Here is a 20,049-nt window from a genome sequence, read left to right as displayed (position 1 = left end):
AAAAGCATTTTTTTGTACATAAATTAGGCAGTTGGTTTTCTCGTTTGAATTGTTTTACATTTGTCAATGCGATGCCTTTTATTGTTGACTATGCGTTATGAGCTTTGGTCTCTTGTAAAGAGTTGTCTCATTGGCAATTATACTAGATCTTGAAGTTTTTATGTAATATAAAATAAACAATTTACAAGGCATGTGCTCGATAAAATGTATCATCGTTTCATGTGTACTTAAGTATAGACGCCATCAAATTAACTATCGAGTTTACATCTAAAGACTGTCGACAGTCATTTATTAAGCAATATAGATATAAAAGACAGCGAACTCGTGCAATTGAATTTTCTAGGTCTGTTTAATTTCATTTTGTAGATTAAGAAGATATGTTAATCATCAATTTTACCTGTATAAAAATGAGTTTGCGTGGATCGAATCAGTCAAGCAAAATGATTTACCTTAGTTTCACTAAATATATTGACGTTCTTTTCCTTTTGATAACTGAACACGCATAATTCATGATTAATCCTTCTTTAGCTAAGGGGTTAAATATAATGTCACATGCATACAAATGAGGTCGAACTATTCACTTATACGTGAATAAGTCAACATCGATGTTTCTTACCTTAATTTGACAAAATTGAACCATACTGGCTGCTAAAAGTGAATGTTGTTTTCACTATTTTACTTTCATTAATGCTTGATTAAAAATATTTAAACATTATTTCAATATCTCGTATCTAGTGCCCCTTTAAGTGGGTGTTAATTTGATTCGGAAAAATATTTCCGTTGCGTAAAACAATGGTATACCTTATATAATTCGAACATTGAAATAGATTGATAATGATTTATTTACAAGATAATAGTATTACTCATTTTGTCTGTGTTATGTCGTAACTATTCCATAGTAGACAGCAATAACAAAGAATACAGGAATTTTAAGAGTCATAAATTCTACATAACATACTTATCAAGACGGATATCATACAGATATTTGGTGATAAAATAATTATTTTATAAAACTAATAGGAAAGTTGACTGAATACTTTCCCGACGTGATTGCTGATCTCATAAAACTGTTATGCAAACAATATACATGTTTTTAATGGTTTTGTCTGCATTACTTTGATTTATTGTATTACAAATCACCGGTGAGTGGCTAGGCGTGATATGAAAGACGAGCATTGATCTCAAGACACAATGGTGCGACATTACATGGTTTTCTCAACAACTATCTCTATTGCTCTTCCATTGTCAGTTTGTTGACTAACTGTTTGCATTTCTGATAGAGAAGAACTCCGAAATAATCTTTCACATATGAACGTTTGTTTCAGCGCTCTCCAAATCTCTTTTCTATATGGCCTTGACCCTAAGATGTACAGTATTGGTTTGATAGAATATGAAATTGTTTGAAACAATTGTGCTATTAAAATCATTTCCTGGGGCTGCATTATCATAAGCACTCGGAACACTCCGTTTGTAATACTGAGAAAAAATGTAACGTAGGCCACTAACAGCAGTAACCCGGATGTTTTGTATTCCTTATCCTGTGGAACATATGCTGTTTGACGTCTGTGCAGTCTAAAACCTGTTGATCTATTTCTTTTATAAAATTGCCATGTTTTGACACCTATAAGGCACGAAAGACAAAATATAAGCACATATGGAATCACCGAGACCACAACCGCATCAACCTTATTCAGTTTGTTCCATGTTTCAAATAACTCATTCTCTGGCCATGGGAAACAGTACATGTAAGGGTAATCGGAACCAACAGTCCATGTTACATAATGATAACAGACAACGGCAAGAATCGCTAATCCGATTATTACACATTTAGCACGGAAAACAGTACAAAAATGTGCCTTCTTTGATGGCCAAAATAATCCAATGAATTTCTCTATAACAAGTGATGTCACATACCATATCGATAAAAACGTACAAATATGATTAACATACATAATCAATGGACACAGACCGTGCACGTGGTACACACTTACACCCCACGTTGTCAAATTTGTACACAATGTTGATAATAAGTATCCAATATCCACGATTGATATTGCAGAAAAATATCTAGATGTTGATACTTTTCGCAGTTTTGACTTTGTAAATATATAAAAACTCACTACATTCCCAATTACTCCAAAAATTATGATGAATAAAATTGCCCATCGCTTAAATTCCATTATATCTAACAACAATTGACTCGGTGGTGGTGGCATAAATCCTTGATAGTAATCGTCAGTTTTATTATATCGCACCATCACTGGAATCTTTGTATCATTCATACTGGTATGGTTGTATGATCCAACATAATAACTTCCCATCTCGTAATTGTTAGGAGGCAAACTCATTTTGTAGTAAAATGTCTTATCTAAGTCTCAAATTAAACCATTTCCTGATTTTGCAATATAAACGAAGAGTGTAATGATAGCGTCATTACAGTGATTTCTCTATCACCATGATCACGTCTTGTCTACTTTAACGATGATCGCTGTTTAGGAATCTGAAATGACAAAAAAACTCTCAATTATAAAGAATCATTGTACTTTAAAATAGTTTGAAATGTAGAAAGGGGCGTATAAAATAAAAGTTGCAATACATGCTGAAAAAAAAGACACCTGTTTAAAAGTACAGATCTTATGTCATTTCTTTACACAAGTTAATTAAATGTAAAGAATTAACCATCACAAGTCACAGTAAGGTTTTCTTTCCCTAGTTTCTTTACCTCGGAAAGGTCGTTCTAATTATATATGTGACTATTTGTAAGCACATAACTAAGTTTGAACACAATTCCAAATAACATTTCCAGTTGTTTAACATACGGAAACACATTTTTATTGACATTTGGAGTAATGCCACCTTGTCGTTGTATATATGAAAACAAGCCTAATTGTTGATTATAAAAAGACATAGGACCATCTTAAACATATTTCGTCTGATAGTTGCTTTTTAAGTGTCCTATACTGGGATGTATAAATACGTAGACAGATCCAGTTAGACATATAGGATCGCATGCACTAACTTTTGAGAGTTCTTTAATAGTATCGCAATAGAGAACCATATGAGTGAGAATAGGTGACCTATTTTAATGGAAAATTTCAGAACCTAAGTACTAAACCCTCCTTTTCCAGTGAAACATAAAATTTCAAGCCTTTCGTGTATTCAAAAAGAGGGACAAAAGATATCGGAGGGACATTCAAACTCATAGATAGAAAATAAACTGACAACGCCATGAATAAAAAAGAAAAAGACAAACAGACAAAACATAGTACACAAGACAAAACATAGAAAACTAAAGACTTAGCAACACGAACCCACATAAGACGTGTTCCTATACGATTTATGTCCGCTCTGAATTTGCATGATTTAAAGCATTCATAATAAAATGGAGTATAAGTGTATATTTTTTTAAATATCATGACGATTTGTGTGGTCAATTTTCAGTAAATTAGCGCTTGAACCTTATACTTTAAACGTACTTCTTCTAATCCAATACATTTCTTACAAAATTACAACAGTCGAAAAAAGATAAACGGATACAATTAGGATCTTATTTTTTTGTAATTTGAAACAATTTTAAGATCATTTTTTTTCTAAGTCAACCTATGTTTAACTCGTCACAATTTCTACAAGCATGATAATTGATCACAGTTATAACCATCTGTTTAAGACCTCTAAGCCATTATAATATCCTTTTCCTTGAATAATTATTTGACTTCTCCTTTGTGTAATTGATCCTTTTATTGTTATCAGTATACATTAGGAGACTAAGATTTCAAATTACAAACAATATGGGAGAAAACAGTGTCAGACAATAACATAAAGCTGACACACAAGTTACCCTGCAATATAATACCAGTCTGAAAACTCGATCAATTGACAAGTGAGAAATAATAAGAACTATCTTGAAAAAAGATATCCGACGTATTTAAATTTGAGTATATGTTTAAAACTATCATCTCGATAACCTTCAGAAGCACAAAGATACCATTTGAATAACGTTTACTCTGTTTGTGTTCATTATTCTCGGTCCTCGTATCTTTCAGTTTACATTCACCAAAGCCCCGCGGAAATCTCACATGCGTAGGTGCGTTCTAAAAGTCATGTACGTTCGTACAACAAAGTTTACATTAAAAAATTATATAATTGTCCCGAATAAACAGCTGTCACGGATGCAAAGAGCTATTGGAGAAACAATTATTTTAATAAAAATATAAATCTTTGTAAGATCTAGTTCAAATATTTATAGCTTTCCATCACGATATAATTAACGAGACGTTTTTTCAAACACAACCAAATCACCCACCATGACAGCATTTTGTCCAATCACAGAGAGGATTTTCGAGCATGCGTATTCTGTTGCCATAGTTAAGCGTCCTTAAGTTCAAAGGGCACAAACCGAAACTATACCGACTACGTCGGAAAAAGAAAATAATGAGATGTGGTAGAATATTGCCAATGGGAAACTATATAAAAACAGAAGAACAAAGATTCGAACAGTTACAGATCACTTTCAACTATTGTCATTTAACAAAAGACAGAATAATTCTGGTACGAAAAAATGTAAAATACCGATGAAAGAGAAACTTATAGCTTGGGATATACTAGAGCAATAAAAAAGAGTTAATTACATGACAGACAATAACCAAAAATAAAATTGTTTTTACCATAAGTAAATTAATTACTGAAAATAATAAAGTCAACACGTAAAATGTATAAAATGATGATTAAAAAGACTAGAATAATCAGCATCAATATGTGCAAATTCTGTTAGAATATTTGTTTCTAGCATTCAATTTCATTTTGTCATAATAACTTCTACTGTCATTGTTGTAATAACTGATCGGGCGAGAGTGTCGCATTTAATTGATTGGTTTCTACTAAATATTTTTTCCAGTTAGATCATTTCTACATATATTCATATTTTTTTGTTATGGAAAACTGAATTGATAGTGTGTACTAAGTGTTCAACAAATTCATCAACATAAAGGGCAACACACAAAGTGCATTATCGCTATTTCTCCCTTCTTTCAATGATTTGTAAATTGATAGGAAAAACAATTAAGAATCATTATCGCTAATGATGGCTTGGAATTCTAGTGTAAACGGTTTTGTAATCTGTAAAGTTGCACTATTTCATGCCGATTAACAATTATTTCTGTTGATTATTTGACATTTAAAAAGTAGTATTAACTCGATGAATTTTTTTTTTATGTTTTATCTATTTAAATAATACAGTATAAGAGATCACGTTCATAATGTAAGTTCGTCACGTAGTATTGTCACCCCTGCGTGCACGTGACATCAATCATTTTCTCCTAGACCTTCTGATATCATTCACAATTTGTTGTCAGTCATTCATTCTTTCGTAACTGTACTTTGAGTTACCCGATTCTTTATAATTGTTCATGACTTGTATAAATGATTACAGATGCGACAACCCTGGATTATGTAAGACATTTATTTCAGATACAAGGTACAAGACATTGATTACAGATAGAAGGTACAAGACATAATTGATTACAGATACAGGATAGAAGACATAATATATTTGAGATACAAGATCGAGACATGTGAAAACAGACGTTAAAGATGAAAAAGGATGTCAAACATCAACAAAACGACAATATATAGCAGCAAAAATAAAAATTTAAAAAAATACCGAACTCCAAGGAAAATTCAGTTTGGAAAGCCCTTATTAAATGGCAAACCAAAGTTCAAAAGCAAAATAAGTGATACAAAAATAACATTAAACTCAGGATTGGACACCATGACCTCCTGTTAAATCAAAAAGGATCATTGATGTGTGAATATGGAATGCTTACTTAAATTATTTCACATGCAGCACCTGAGATGATCTTTCAATATATATTTTAAGAAAAATAAATTTACAGTTATTACTAAAAAGTGACAGTAAAATCATTAGCTTATGAATGTTTGATTACTTTATTTGAGATTAATGTCACTGATAGAGATTGTATCACGTTTTTCCAAATTCCTTCTTAACATCTGTCTGCTTATATCTTACATTATTTTTTTTTTAAAATGTTTTAGATAAAATTGCAAGATCCTGCCTAATGCTTCTTCCAAGAACATTTTTTGTAGTGTTGATGTTCAATAAATAGAAGTGAGGTCTTTCAGATATGATCTCACGTGTTCTTGCCTATATGTTATCAACATTTGTATGCTTCTTTTAATAAACATGTATGTGTCTTTTTGCATTCGGTCAGCTTTTACTTTCCAAGCTGTAGATTTTTGACATTCTCGTCGTATGTTGTAAAAATGAATTCATGCAACAAAAACCGTAATTAAGGTAGATGGGGTGTCTAAATTATAATCCATAGAATTTTTTAATAATTTGCCAAAATGAAGTTTATATTATGCTTTTTAAAAAAAAGTAATAAAAAGAATGGGTCACCGGGCTTTTTTTCATGCTACACGGTGTTCAAAATTGTCTGTTTTCTTGTTACATAACATGCATAATAAAATAGAGAAATTCCTAACACATTCTATTGTAAAAATACCTTAATCTGAATTATCTGCCCTTGCATTTGAGTTGCCTCCCCTTATGTGGCAAAGTTGGGAAAAATTTCTGTTTTTTGTAAAATACAATCATAAATATGATAAAACATGTCATTTTCTATGTAGAAGTGGAATTTTTTACACATGAATTATCTACTTCTCTAAAAATTTGCACATTCTATTACAGATCTAGTCCTTGTTTTCTAATATTTCCAAATCCAAGATGGAGGAAGACACCCTATCTACCTCAAATGCTTGAATGTGTCGATTGGGTTAGGTATTATCATAACACTTATGTTAGCAGAACCATGATAATAAAAATAGAAATGATAAAAAGACCTACAATTTCAACTCCCTTGGGCAAGTGGACATTTGTTATTCTTATTTTTAGCCGATTTAATTATAAAGATTGACGTCAAGTATTTCAAATTTTTGAGTTCAATGTTTCTGGTAAAGGTATAACTGGAAAGCACTTCAGACGCCAAACTTTTATAAATCGTATTTTCATTAATAAACAGTTTTATAAATCATTTTTGAAATCACTTCTGACACTATGGCCTTCAACGGCTATTTGATTGATTAATTTGTTTACGGTTTCTGTTTGTGTAATCTGATAGCAGATTATCGCGTGCAAATTTTAATCATCACATGTTATTCTATTGATTTGGGTGAAATTCATAACCCTCGCCCAAACAAGTAGAAATTAGAACACTATGCACCTGCCTTTGCAGCAGGTACTTTACTTTAATATTTGTTTTGAGATGGAACTCCTCCCTCTGCATGTATTACCAAAAACGTTTTTGTTATGATTTATACAAATAAATTGTAGAATTGCATAATAAAAAAAAACGATAATGTTTTAAGAAATCACATTAAAAATATTAACCTCACCTATGTATTATATTGATTGAGGTAGACTAAAAAAGTTGAAGCAATTGCACTAGCAACTGAAACCGCATTTTTTGTACTTTATTTTAATTTGAAAGCAACATTCAGCAAACTTGCATCTTTTTTTAAATAAGTGTTCTTAGCTCCGAAAGGTTAAAGACATTCACCTTCCTGTCAAAGAACATTTAATGGATATTTGTTTATCTTCTATGAATTTCAATTACTGATAAATAACGTTGCATCATCATTCACAAGCTTAAGACCTTGCATACTGACTATAGAATAGAAACAAATAATTAAAACGCTACAAATGTTTACCTGTATATAGAATTTTCTTTTTTCCAAAGATGCGTTCTTCACATACATGTTCAATTAAAACAAAAACCAATTATATATAAAACTAAATACAACTGCACATTCTTATAATTTTCATAAAATTATACTGTTAATGTATTTGAACTACAATTCTATGTAAAACTTAAACGAAATTTAATTGTTTCAGAAATTCAGCAATGAAAGTGCTTCAACTTATTTAAGGGGCTTAAATTTTTATATTTTTTCGGTAACAAAATGTAAATAATTTCATTTATTTTTACAATTGAATAATCAAGTTGATACATTTGTGGATCTGCTAATGGGATACAACCAGATCAAACCCAACTCAACCCATCTAAAACATGTTTATTGTCATCTCCGCGACTGCGTCATTACAATTTATTTGTTAGAGTAGAATTTAAAAACGCAATTTGTTTTGCAAAAACAATACATGTTGTGTTTTTTACGTACTGGTCTTATTCTATTGATAAATCTACCAACATAAACAGGATTCAATTCCACAATTCCCAATTTTTTGTGATTTTGTAACGTTCCAAGTAAAATAAGAAAGATTCGACGTATCATTCAACAACCGTTGGTACTGTTAAGCTTTGCTTAACAATTTGAAAGAAGGGTTATGATCATCATTAGATCTATAAAAACTTCCTATATTACCTATTCGATACCATATATGCCCGAAAAAAAAGATAAATGTATTGGATTTTTTTTCTGAAAATATCTTCCACTAACCTTAGTATCACCACCTACTAACTAGATGAGAGGGACAAGATTAAATAACCAAAAGAACCAATAAAACCACAAATCTAATAATTGTTTAATAAAACAACACTTCTTGCACCTGCGTTCGCAACTATATTATTTTACATAGAAATATATAGAAATATAAGCCAACTTACTAGTATAACATTATCATGTTGATGAAATGAATATTTTAAGCATCTTCAATATCATGCAGCTGTGCTATTATTGCTGACTCAGATAACCGTATTTACTAAACAGAACAATTCTGTTTTTATCTGTTTTTTTTAGTCAATTTGTATATCTTCTTCGTGACATTTTTCGCACATCATTGTGATTATCTAAATGCATTCATTTTTTTAATATAACTTATGATCATAAACAAATTGTCAATGCCCTTTGGCCATTTTTGTGAAATTTAATAAAAAAAAATATTGCTTAATAGAAAATTGAAATCATAGATCAAACATGCCAAACATAAAGTATTTCTGTATTATCAAAATAATTTTTTTTTCAATGGGTTATTGTTTGCTCTAGTTTTCTCATGTGATATTGACTTGTTTGTCATGAAGAAGAATAAACTACGATCTGGTAAATGTTTCCCAATGAGCTTTGGAAGCAAAGTGCATCTGTCTTTTTTTAACTCACAGTTAAAAAAAAATTAATTTGAAATTTTACCTCTGAAGAAAACTTTACCGTACACTATAAAAGCTAATAAACAACATTATATGAAATCGGATACGACGTATATTTGTTTTCAAAGTGGTTTGAAGATTACAGCGGTTTTAAAAAAAATATCCGTAGAAAACAGCCTTCCTCTAATTATAGCAATACCTCATGCATACTCTATTTTTATGATCCTACTTTTAAAACATCTGCTTTGATTCTATAGAACATCAAAATGAAAAAGAAGTTTACTGACTAATACTATTTTCAAAGTTAATATGCGACATCTTTCATGCCCAATTACAATATGCTAATGATAGGTATAAAACAATGAAATCTATATTTATACATCTATAATTGACAACAATTACTAAGATATGATATGTTTAGAACCATTGTCTCTTGTTGACACAAAAAGTCATAGTGATTGTGAGTTTTGCTTTAAGTTAAATGATATATACACATAATGGGTTGAAATAACTTAAAACGGAGCAAACGCATTAACCCAAAGTTTTATCACTGCACACAATAGGGCGCAAATTAAGCTGACACGGACACATATCAAAAAGTTATACCAAAACTGAAAATGTTATTGCCAATCAAAATATTAATGATGTAACTTATGTAATGTGTCAGTTGAGTCATTGGTAAGCTCCATTCCAATCAGTAAAAGTCAATAGTATATACACTATCCTGAACACAATTTCTTCCTAAATGAGATTGGAAGTTTTTTATTATGTTATATCAGTCATGTTAACCATGAACTTTCAAACTAATATTGCAATGGTACAGATGTAATGGATTCTATTATTTGATCATATTAATATAAATGCAGCTTTATTTGTATAGGATCCATAAAGCGTAAAAGTGAAACTTATGTAATTGATTGTCACGATCTGATGGACGTTTTTCTACTGGTAATCAACGACTGTCTTTAAAAATTCATAGCCAAACTATTTCATACTGTTTATAATTTCTTATTTCATTAAATTTCTAATTCAAAGTTTGATATATCAAATAGGAATTTTCGTTAAATATATATTTAATAATTCCATAGAGGAGCATAGAAATAATAATGCACTCATAGTCAAAAGAACTTTAATGTACAGTCTATAAAATACCATCATATTTTCTAGTAGTTTGAATTAATATTGAATTCATCAAGATGTTGTTTTTCATTTTCTACACTGTAAATTTAACTGTCAAAATTCACAAGGGATCTTTTATTTAAGTGAAATGAATCATCAAACGTATTGCATGATCCTCGAAATCGTTAGTTGTATAATATAACATGTAAAGTACGGAAATGCTATACCATCATTCACAACAATATTCAAAAATTAAGGCAGTTTGTATACAAAATAAGAAAAATAATAGCTTTTTGTTTTACATACCTTTTTTGTTTAAAGAAATCACTTATATATTAAATTCTTCATAACACAATTGACCTGCAAATTTAGCACCGATCATTTGGAAACCAAAGTAACAATGATGAAATGCTATGTAAATATTGAATAAAATAAAATGTGAAAACACCTTACCTTGAAACTACTGACTGTTTAGCCTATCCTAAAAATATCTGTTATTTGTTCAAATAAATACAAAATAGTATTTTGATCCAATTTCCTTCAATAACTAGACTAGATGATGGGTATCCTTGGTAAGTGTCATTGTATAAATGATTCCATACTAGAGGTTTGGGTTTAATTTAAAACCAATGATTACTAGCGACACGCGCGAGTTTGATTAAAAAGGCTTACTATCGGATTTTGTTATTGCAATGAAGACAAATAGTTACTGTGGACAAACATAATTTTATAGCTTAAAGGGCGAAGCCTGTTAAATGTTGAAAGGTTTATAGATATGAGGAGAAAAAAAGTTATAAAATGGTCGATTTATGTCTTTTTAGATAAAAAGAACGTTATTCAAAGGTTACATACTGCCTGATAGGTTTACGTTATGAAAGAAGATTTAATGTAATTATTGATATTCAAACTAAAACGTTCAAAGTTCAGGATTCGAATCATTGTATTGTAGAAAAAGAGGGAGGGGAATGATAAACCATCAGAGTTAAATTATCATCGAGCTTCTTGGGTAAATTTTTGGGGCTAATTGTTTTCTGATTGAAGGTGATATAAGCCCACTGTGTCCATCTGAATCCGCTACTGGGGTAACTCAAAAATACAAAAGCAACAAAAAAAGAATGAAAAAAACCTGTACTTTGTTCATTACTTTTTCTCAAAACTAAAAACTATTTCAAACTGAGTTAAGAAACAAAAAACTGGTAGAAACGATTTCCAATTATAAAAAGACGATATTGACGATATTGAGTAGAGTCGAAGATGACAGCAAATTTCCCATATCACATATTTAGACAGACACTCAACTGATGAGATCAGACAGGCTCAGAAACATGAGCTGGTGTTTAACAAGTTGAGTTAGTATATAAAACTTTCCAATTAAATAGATCAGATTCAATAAAATGCAATAGCAAAAAACATCTTTCAATTTTTGCCATTACATTTTCAGTTTGTTTAATTTCCTACCTATAAGTTTGAATATCTATTTCTTACTATGACCTCTCTTATATCTCTTCAGTTGTATTATTGGGTTTGGTTCATATCGTTAAATCTTAAACTTTTTGTGTAGCATTTCATGGTCTGTTGTTTGTCTGATATCTTATATCAAATATGGAGGTTTTATATTTCTTTCACTTTTTACTTTCATGTTCCACGTGTTTTTTTTTCTTTTCTATAACATTTATATTATATTTGCGGCGAAAGACTTGTCACTTTAGACATCAATAATTCCCATTACAACATCGAGGATAAAACAGTTTCATCAAACTTATCCAACAATGATGTAATGATCTGGTTAAAGCTGAAGTATGACCTTAAGTCACATTTTGATACCAGTGCCGTAAAAGAGAAACGTTTATTTGGTCCATTATCTCGTTCACATAATCCCAATATGCAAGACAATTGTATTACTTTGTCATTTCCATCGTTTATGTCGCCTAGTTGTAATTAACATCCCTGTGGCAGTGACGGTAAAGTAAAGTTAGTATTGTGTAAGCGTCATTCTGAAAGACTTTACTAATTAACATCCCTGTGGCAGTGACGGTAAAGTTAGTATTGTGTAAGCGTCATACTGAAAGACTTTACTAATTATCATCCCTGTGGCAGTGACGGTAAAGTTAGTAGTATGTAAGCGTCATACTGAAAGACCTTACTCAGGTATTCACTCTTTTGTGTATTGTAGCTTCAGAAAAACGTTTGGTATATCAAGGTCGATTCTTGTTACAAAAATTAAATAAAACTTATCACACAAGGACCCTCTGGAATGAGGTCATTAAACGTGTTAATAAAATGACCATTTAGAATGAGACTAAAAACTGATTTTTCCTCTCAAATATTGCTATTTTAGAAACATTACTTATAATCTGAGAATAAGATTAAGATAATAGGTTTACTATTTAATTTCTATTGATATACTAAAATAAGATGAACGTAGCCTTGATTTTGTTGAAAGTAGTATGTTTTCTTACAGAGATTCAATTCAAACGGTTAAAAAAGTCATCATTGCATTTATATCGCTTTTCACAAAATGGAACCTTTTAACCACTTCTTTTAGAGTTGTCAGGCGTATATATTATATTGCCATTATTTTTACTTAAAGGGAAAAAAACGCCGATTAATGCGCATTCCATAACAAATAATGTAATTCTTTTAATATAACGTGTTTCCGACTTAAAAGGTTCCGGAAACTCAACACTTTTTAATATTGAATACATTTTGTCAGCGCTAACTTAGAATTAATGCAAACTTTCTCAAAAATGTTAAAATCTCAGCAAATTTTTGTATTCCACAACTAAAAATGAAAAACATTTCCAGCTGATTCTTGCACAAATAGACCAAACTTATGTTAAGAAATTATTTCAAATTTTATAACAAAAATCCGTTTGTGTCTATTCTTTAGATTCGTTTGTGTGTCCAATATTCTAAGATCGAAAGCTGTATCGTATGACTTTTTAAGGAGTGATACTTAACTGGATATAACTAGAAAGTGATAACATTTTACATTACAATTTCCGACAACTGTTGGAATGTAAATATCCCCTTAAAAACAAAAAACAAAAATCAAGATTATAAATGCACAAAGGTTATTTTAAACTGTTGTTTTGATTTTGTCAATCTAGTTCATCAATACGATACATAAACATTCAAAAACGAAGCACAGGAACCAATAGGCTCAACCCATAATGATATTCTAAAACGATTACTATTATTAAATGTCAATATGTAGCTTAAAACTACATTTATTTTCAAATGTATCAAAAAGGAATATTCTGTTTTATTAATTTTTCGGGGCATTCATCAACTTGAGATTTTTTAAGTGTTAACAAAATTTTAAATAAAGAGATAACTAAAATGGTTAAACGAGCACTAATTGCTTTTTAGCGATTACTGTCTACTGTCCTTTTCTTTTGTCTTGTATACTTATTGTTCAAATGTTGATTTTCTCTCTGATATAGACACCTTCAAAACTGTTTTCGCAATCTTTATTAATCGGCAAAATGACTGAATCCGTGCTCATTGTTATGTCAAATACCATAGATGAATATAATAGGACAGACAAGGAACTACCAATAAAACGCATATGTAATGTATTTAATGTATTTGGCTAAGTAAAGCTCCAAGTGATTGTACAGGAGGGCTCCAAGTGATTGTACAGTAAACTTGCAAGCGATTGTAAAGTCAATTAAAATATCCGACATTTAGAAAATGAATATATTTGGGTTTTATAATTTGACAATGACTTTTGACTTTTTTGTCTTTCAGACAGGTAAAGCTATATATTAGAAAAAGTACGTGTAAAAATTCTAGTAGTAACGATGGGTTTTTCGATGTTTATTCAATATTTTTGATCGCTGCTCCGTCACAGTTTTGATCGATTTACTCGGAACCCCACCATACAAATGAAAACGTTTGGATGCTTATGTCGTTTTTATTATTTCATTGGTTCATATATGCGTATAGATTGTTTTGATTTCCAAAACTTGAATCAGAAACGTTTTATAGTAACACTTGAGTTCATCAAACTTTCCATCTAGCAACTTGTTATTGTTACGAATGTCGGAGCACCGCTTAACAGTCTCCCAAATGACCAAAACATTATAAAACCGTACAGTTACGTTCACACACTGTGGTAATGATCTTCCTTTTTTCGTTTGAATATTTCCCCGGTCGGTGAAAATTAGATCACTTGTCAAGCAATGCCTTTCCTGTATATTCTCTGTTATCAATTATCATTGCCTTGTTGTTATTTGTCCTACATCTATTTATTCGATAACTTAATATTTTTTTCCGAAATTCGTCGTAGATATTATGATATTATGCCATTTTAACATTATGGAATTTGACCTTTGCGATAACCTTTGTTTAGGGAAAACTTGAATGTAAAAAGTACAAACAAACTAAAATAAAATACATTTGGTGATATTTCATTCTATGTGAAAATCCTGTGAGAGTAAAGGGGATATAAATGAGTATTAACAGGCTATGGTGCTGGATATAATGGCGCCAATATCTGAAAATTTATCAGAAGCTAACATACACCCTAATGAATATAAAGTACGTTGCAGTTTGATTCTCTGTCAAGTTACATGAGCAATCACTGCCTATCTCTCTATATTACAGCCATGTGAAATAGACACATTATCATAATAAATGACTTTTACATTATATTTGTTAAATGATAAATGCTGATTTAATAATATGTCGTCAATCTGCTTTGAAAATCGAAGCTAGAGTCGATTATAATAATAGTTATTACAGATACATTTCCAATCATATATGCTCTGTCTGTATGAAACTGAATATTTAAAAAGCACCAAATTTTAGTCCACTGCGAATATCATTTCAATTTAAAGGAACTCGCCATTTCAATGGGCGTAAATTGTTATCAATTTTAACGCGTTTTGTCTACATAAGACTCATTTGAGACGTTCAGATCAAAATAGTTAGAAAGCAAAACATGCAGAATTTGAAGAGCATTGAGAAACAACAATTCATTTATTAAAACTATGCCATGAAACCCCGATAGACTTATTTGTTTTTAATGATATGCATACATAACAAATAAATTTTGATGATAAGTACACATGATATGTGTTATTTGTTGATGTTAAATTTAGGAAAAGTGGACAGCATTTTGCTTACATAATTCAGATATTACATACGGTAATTACACTGAAAAGCTTGTAAGACGTTCATAAAGAAGACACCAATTTGACCGCCTGGAATCGTTCGTCTAATAGTTTTCTTGTAGACAGCTTACCTCTATTAAAGTGTGAAATATGCTGTCTTAAGTAATTTGAAGTTGTTTACGTCTGTCATAGAGGCTTAGAACAAAACTATATGACCCAGAGGTGTTGACAATACAGTCTGTAATGCATTACGAATCATGCATTTAAAGAATTGATATAGTTTCTTGAATATGTAATTAGTTTATCATACATTGTTTTTTTTTCATTTTTTCTACCAATTTTTTGAACAACAGCTCATGGTAGAGATTCTTCTGTGTTTTATCAAATGAATAAAATGTTTTTTTTATGTCATAATTTTTTATATACTGTTTTTATTTCCTTAGTAATGATCTTTTGATTTTGTTTGTTATTTGTTGTGGTTGCTGCAAATTGAATAACCTATCAAGCTATTTGCTTGATGCATATTGACGCCTATTCATCAGCATCGTATTGCTGTAATTTGTCCTGCATTTATTTGTTTTATAAACTTCACTATGAAATAAGGAGTTGTGGTATGACAACTAAGACAACTATGTACCAAAGTGGATGTTAGCAATTATAGACAAATGCACGAACTTCAACAATGGAAAAAAACTATACATCATAGTCGGATAGAAAAGCCACGACTTAAAAATATATGAAACAATTCATTTGGGAAACTTAACGGCCTCATCTATAACAAAACACAAGTATAACAAATATGAAAAAAAAATGAAAAAACAGAATTTCTGGCTTCTGACTGAGGATATATACTTCAAAAATGTTGCGGGTTAAATTTCTTTGAAGTAGCAATTCCTCATCTCAACTTTGACTGTGGTGTAACAGAACAACATACGAACAAACTACACACATCAATTTAATAGGGCTCAGATTGATACCATGCACAAAGGAATCTAACCAAAACCAAGAACGGACATGCCATTGTATTCACAACACCAAAATAAAGGCAACAGTAGTATACCGTTATTCAAACTCATAAATCCATGGACAAAAAACAAAATCGGGGTAACAAACTAAAACTGAGGGAAACGCATTAAATATAAGAGGAAAACAACGACACAACACTACAATGTAACACACACAGAAACGGACCAAGCATCAGACAAAATCCCACGAGAATAACAAATATAACATCCAAACCAAATACATTAATATGGAATAGACAAGTACCGTGACACGTCTTATCGCAATGTGAATTTACACTCAAAAATAAGAGAAAACAAACGACGCAACGTTAAAATGTTACACACACAGAAACGAACTATAATATAACAATGGCCATATTTCTGACTTGGTACAGGACATTTTTTAAAGGAAAAAATGGTGGGTTGAACCTGGTTTTGTGGCATGCCAAACCTCCCTCTTTTATAGCCATGTGAACTATAACATCACAGGACTATAATATAAATAAATTGGAGAACACAATTGACAAAGAAACACACGAACAACAGCCAACAAAAGGCAACAAGTTCAAAATTTTTATACGCCAGAAGTGCATTTTGTCCACACAAGATCTACTAGTGACGCCCAGATACAAAAGCCTGAAAGCCGAAACAAGCACAAAGTCGAACAGCATCGAGGACCAAAAAATCAAAAAAGTTGTGCCAAAAACGGCCAGTGTTTTCTGTTAGTTACCAGAACATCCCTATTATTTAGAACAATCTATACTTTTGTAAACAGTACCAATACACAAAACCAATACACAAATTTCAGATTTGAGAGTACGCGCAGTTAATTGACTCATGCAATAACTTTTGTTAAAAGAACATTTTTTTTAAACACAAGCTTAAGAATACTATAATTGTTGACATATGATATTTCGTCCTTTCTGAACATATGTACATCAATTATCATAATTGGGAGTAAAACAGGGACATAAAAGAGTTAAAAATTGCCAGTGTTGAAGGCAGCACTTTGACCTATAATTGTTTAGTTTTAATACATTGTGACTTGGATGCAGAGTTGTCTCATTGATACTCATACCGCATCTTCTTATTTACATAAATAGGAAATGGCGCTGGATATAATGGCGCCAATATCTGACATATAAACTGAAGTTATCACGCATTTTAATGAAATAAAGTACATTGTAGTGGATCCACACAGGAGACATATGACCGATCATTGACTATCTATTTACATTACAGCAATGTGCAATAGACACATTATCACAATAAACGACTTCTACATTATATTAACTAAATGATAAATGCTATTTTAAGAATAGGTCGTTAATCTTCTTTGGAAATTGAAGCTACAGTAGATTACAACAAAATCTATTACGAATATATATAACTAATCTTGCATGTTCTGTCTGAATGAAACTGCATATTGGTCATGCAAACAACATGAAATTTCATCCACTTCTAATATTATTCCGATTCTGAGGATCTCACTTTTTCAAAGGGAGAAAAAGCAATTACATGAATTATCTTTAATAGCAAATTCTTAATATGATATTGAAATGAAATATGCAATTCACACAAAAATACTAGATACATGTACTTGGAATACATAGCGTATAAAGCCTGCCAGCTTTCAACAATGTGCAACCGTATAGTCAGTTTTGAAAGTCCGACATGACAAAAATATTTGTTGGTTGATGTGTTTGAGCGTTTAATTGAGCCATATGATAGGGGAATTTCCGATTGTAATCATCTCGAAGTTCGATATTATTGTTCTTTTACTTTTATCAAACGAAAAACAATTAAAAAACACAAGATGTTGCAAACGCCAGTAAGAGATCATTGTACGATCTTCTACAATAAGGAAGTAGTTTAGTCGACATGAATTGATGCAAACCTTCACGTGTAACATATATTGCATGGAAGATATATATTTATCTTCTATTCATGTAATTAATGTAGTCTTCTCAATTAATACCGAAATGTATATTATTGCTCAATGATGGACCCTGGTAGTAGATTTGAAAAAGCAGAAGTGATAGAAATCTTATCAATTCTATTCCCTATGATTTCCAAAGTCACTATTATCATAGATACTCATATATCCACAAACATAAGGGGGATTGTAAACCATTTAATTATTTGTCAACGGAATTTTCATAATTGTTTGATCGCTTATATCATTTGATTTTGCAATTTGATTAGGGACTTCATGAGTTCAGTATTTTTGCTATTTTACTTTTTTTGTACAACATGTGAATGAGAAAAAAGGGTACTTTATGTAACTGTTGTAACTGTTGTTACCTCTGTTTTCCTATTTTATTTCTCTCACTGTTTTTACATTTCCCAATCGATTGTGAAATGATTGTTCTTCTCAATATTCAAATAACTAATCTCGGTAAATGATTGGTCGAAATTTAATTATGAATTCCCTATTGTGTGACGTCATGAAAAAAAAGCGAAAATGTCTGATGACGTCATATATACAGAATACAACTTTTGCAAGTCTCTGATAAGGACGGACAACAATGTTTAGCGAAACAAATTTCATTAAGCTATTATCGTGTATCACGAATTTTTTTCTCTCTAAATGATAAAATTTAACTGTCTCAAGTGGAGAAATATCGTAACACATTTGTTGCAGTGATATACTCTATATAGTCTATATTTCAGGTTAACTGGCATCATTCTATAGCATTAACATGTTTCATTTGTTTGCTAGGTTCTCCAATATTTAAAAATCCGACTCACGTTTATCCAACATATGTCAAACAATATATCGGCTTGCTGTGTATGTCGCAATCAAGATTGGTGATATTAGGAAAATACAGTGAGATCTGTAGTCAATGCATGTATAATGTAATTTTCACATTATAATTTTTAGTAAGAAATGTAAAATAAGGAAGAACTTTGAAAACAAGCCTGAAAAAAATTGTATTTAATATAAGATTTGTTCTGATATTGATAAGATCCAAGTAAAATCTAAATTAGAAAAATGAATGACTGACATATGTTTTGCTTTAACATTTGGAGTACGTAATAAGCAGAAAAAAAGATATCGTTAACATTGAAATATCAAGGAGCATGGACGTTAAGTAATGCCTAATTTTGAATATAATCTTATCATTTTCGATCGTTAAAAATTCATTATAAATACCAAGGTTGAAATTTGTATTTCCACCAGATAATAAAAGACTCATCATTGACGCTTGAATAAAAAAAGTTTAAAAGGCCAAATAAAGTATGAAGTCGAAAAGTAAATGCGTTATATATTTCTCAAAGGTAAAACATTTTTTTTCATCTAATCAAATAGTTAATTAAGCGGCAAATTTGCATTTAAACTTTTAGAATCAAACAGTTTCGAATGGTGAATTGCCGTAACACACTTGATGCAGTGATGGAATCTATATTTTTTAAGCATGGATCTATTGGCCTGTACACAAACAAAAAATGTCGGAAATGGGTAAACACACCTTTTGCAAGACGTGTATTTATATTTGGTTATTAATTTTAAATTTAAATGTGTTTTATACGGACACATGTTATCAAGATTTAATTAAAGAAAAGAGAAAAGGGTCCCATAATCTCAATCTCGAATTATAATAATCCCCTTTAATGAACAGCAATATTACAGATCAGTCTTTCATGAGACAAACTGTTCTCCTGTCAACGTATACATTGTATTTCGAC

General features: G+C 30.7%; 1 protein-coding gene across 6 annotated transcripts in view; it reads right to left on the bottom strand.

Annotated features, from left to right (window-relative positions):
* Positions 1-824: 824 nt before the first annotated feature.
* LOC139493449 (growth hormone secretagogue receptor type 1-like) overlaps positions 825-20,049 on the bottom strand; it is a 321,528-nt gene continuing 302,303 nt past the window's right edge. For all 6 annotated transcript variants that reach the window (XM_071281851.1, XM_071281853.1, XM_071281852.1 and 3 more), the window contains one exon: positions 825-2,500. In XM_071281851.1, the coding sequence (XP_071137952.1) occupies positions 1,203-2,348 (1,146 nt within the window). In that variant the 5' untranslated portion in view covers positions 2,349-2,500 and the 3' untranslated portion in view covers positions 825-1,202. The remainder of the gene's footprint in view (positions 2,501-20,049) is intronic.

Source organism: Mytilus edulis, chromosome 10, assembly GCF_963676685.1.
Source record: "Mytilus edulis chromosome 10, xbMytEdul2.2, whole genome shotgun sequence".
NCBI lineage: Eukaryota > Metazoa > Mollusca > Bivalvia > Mytilida > Mytilidae > Mytilus > Mytilus edulis.
Note: the sequence above shows the minus strand (reverse complement) of the source record. Positions and strands in the feature narration are given on the sequence as shown.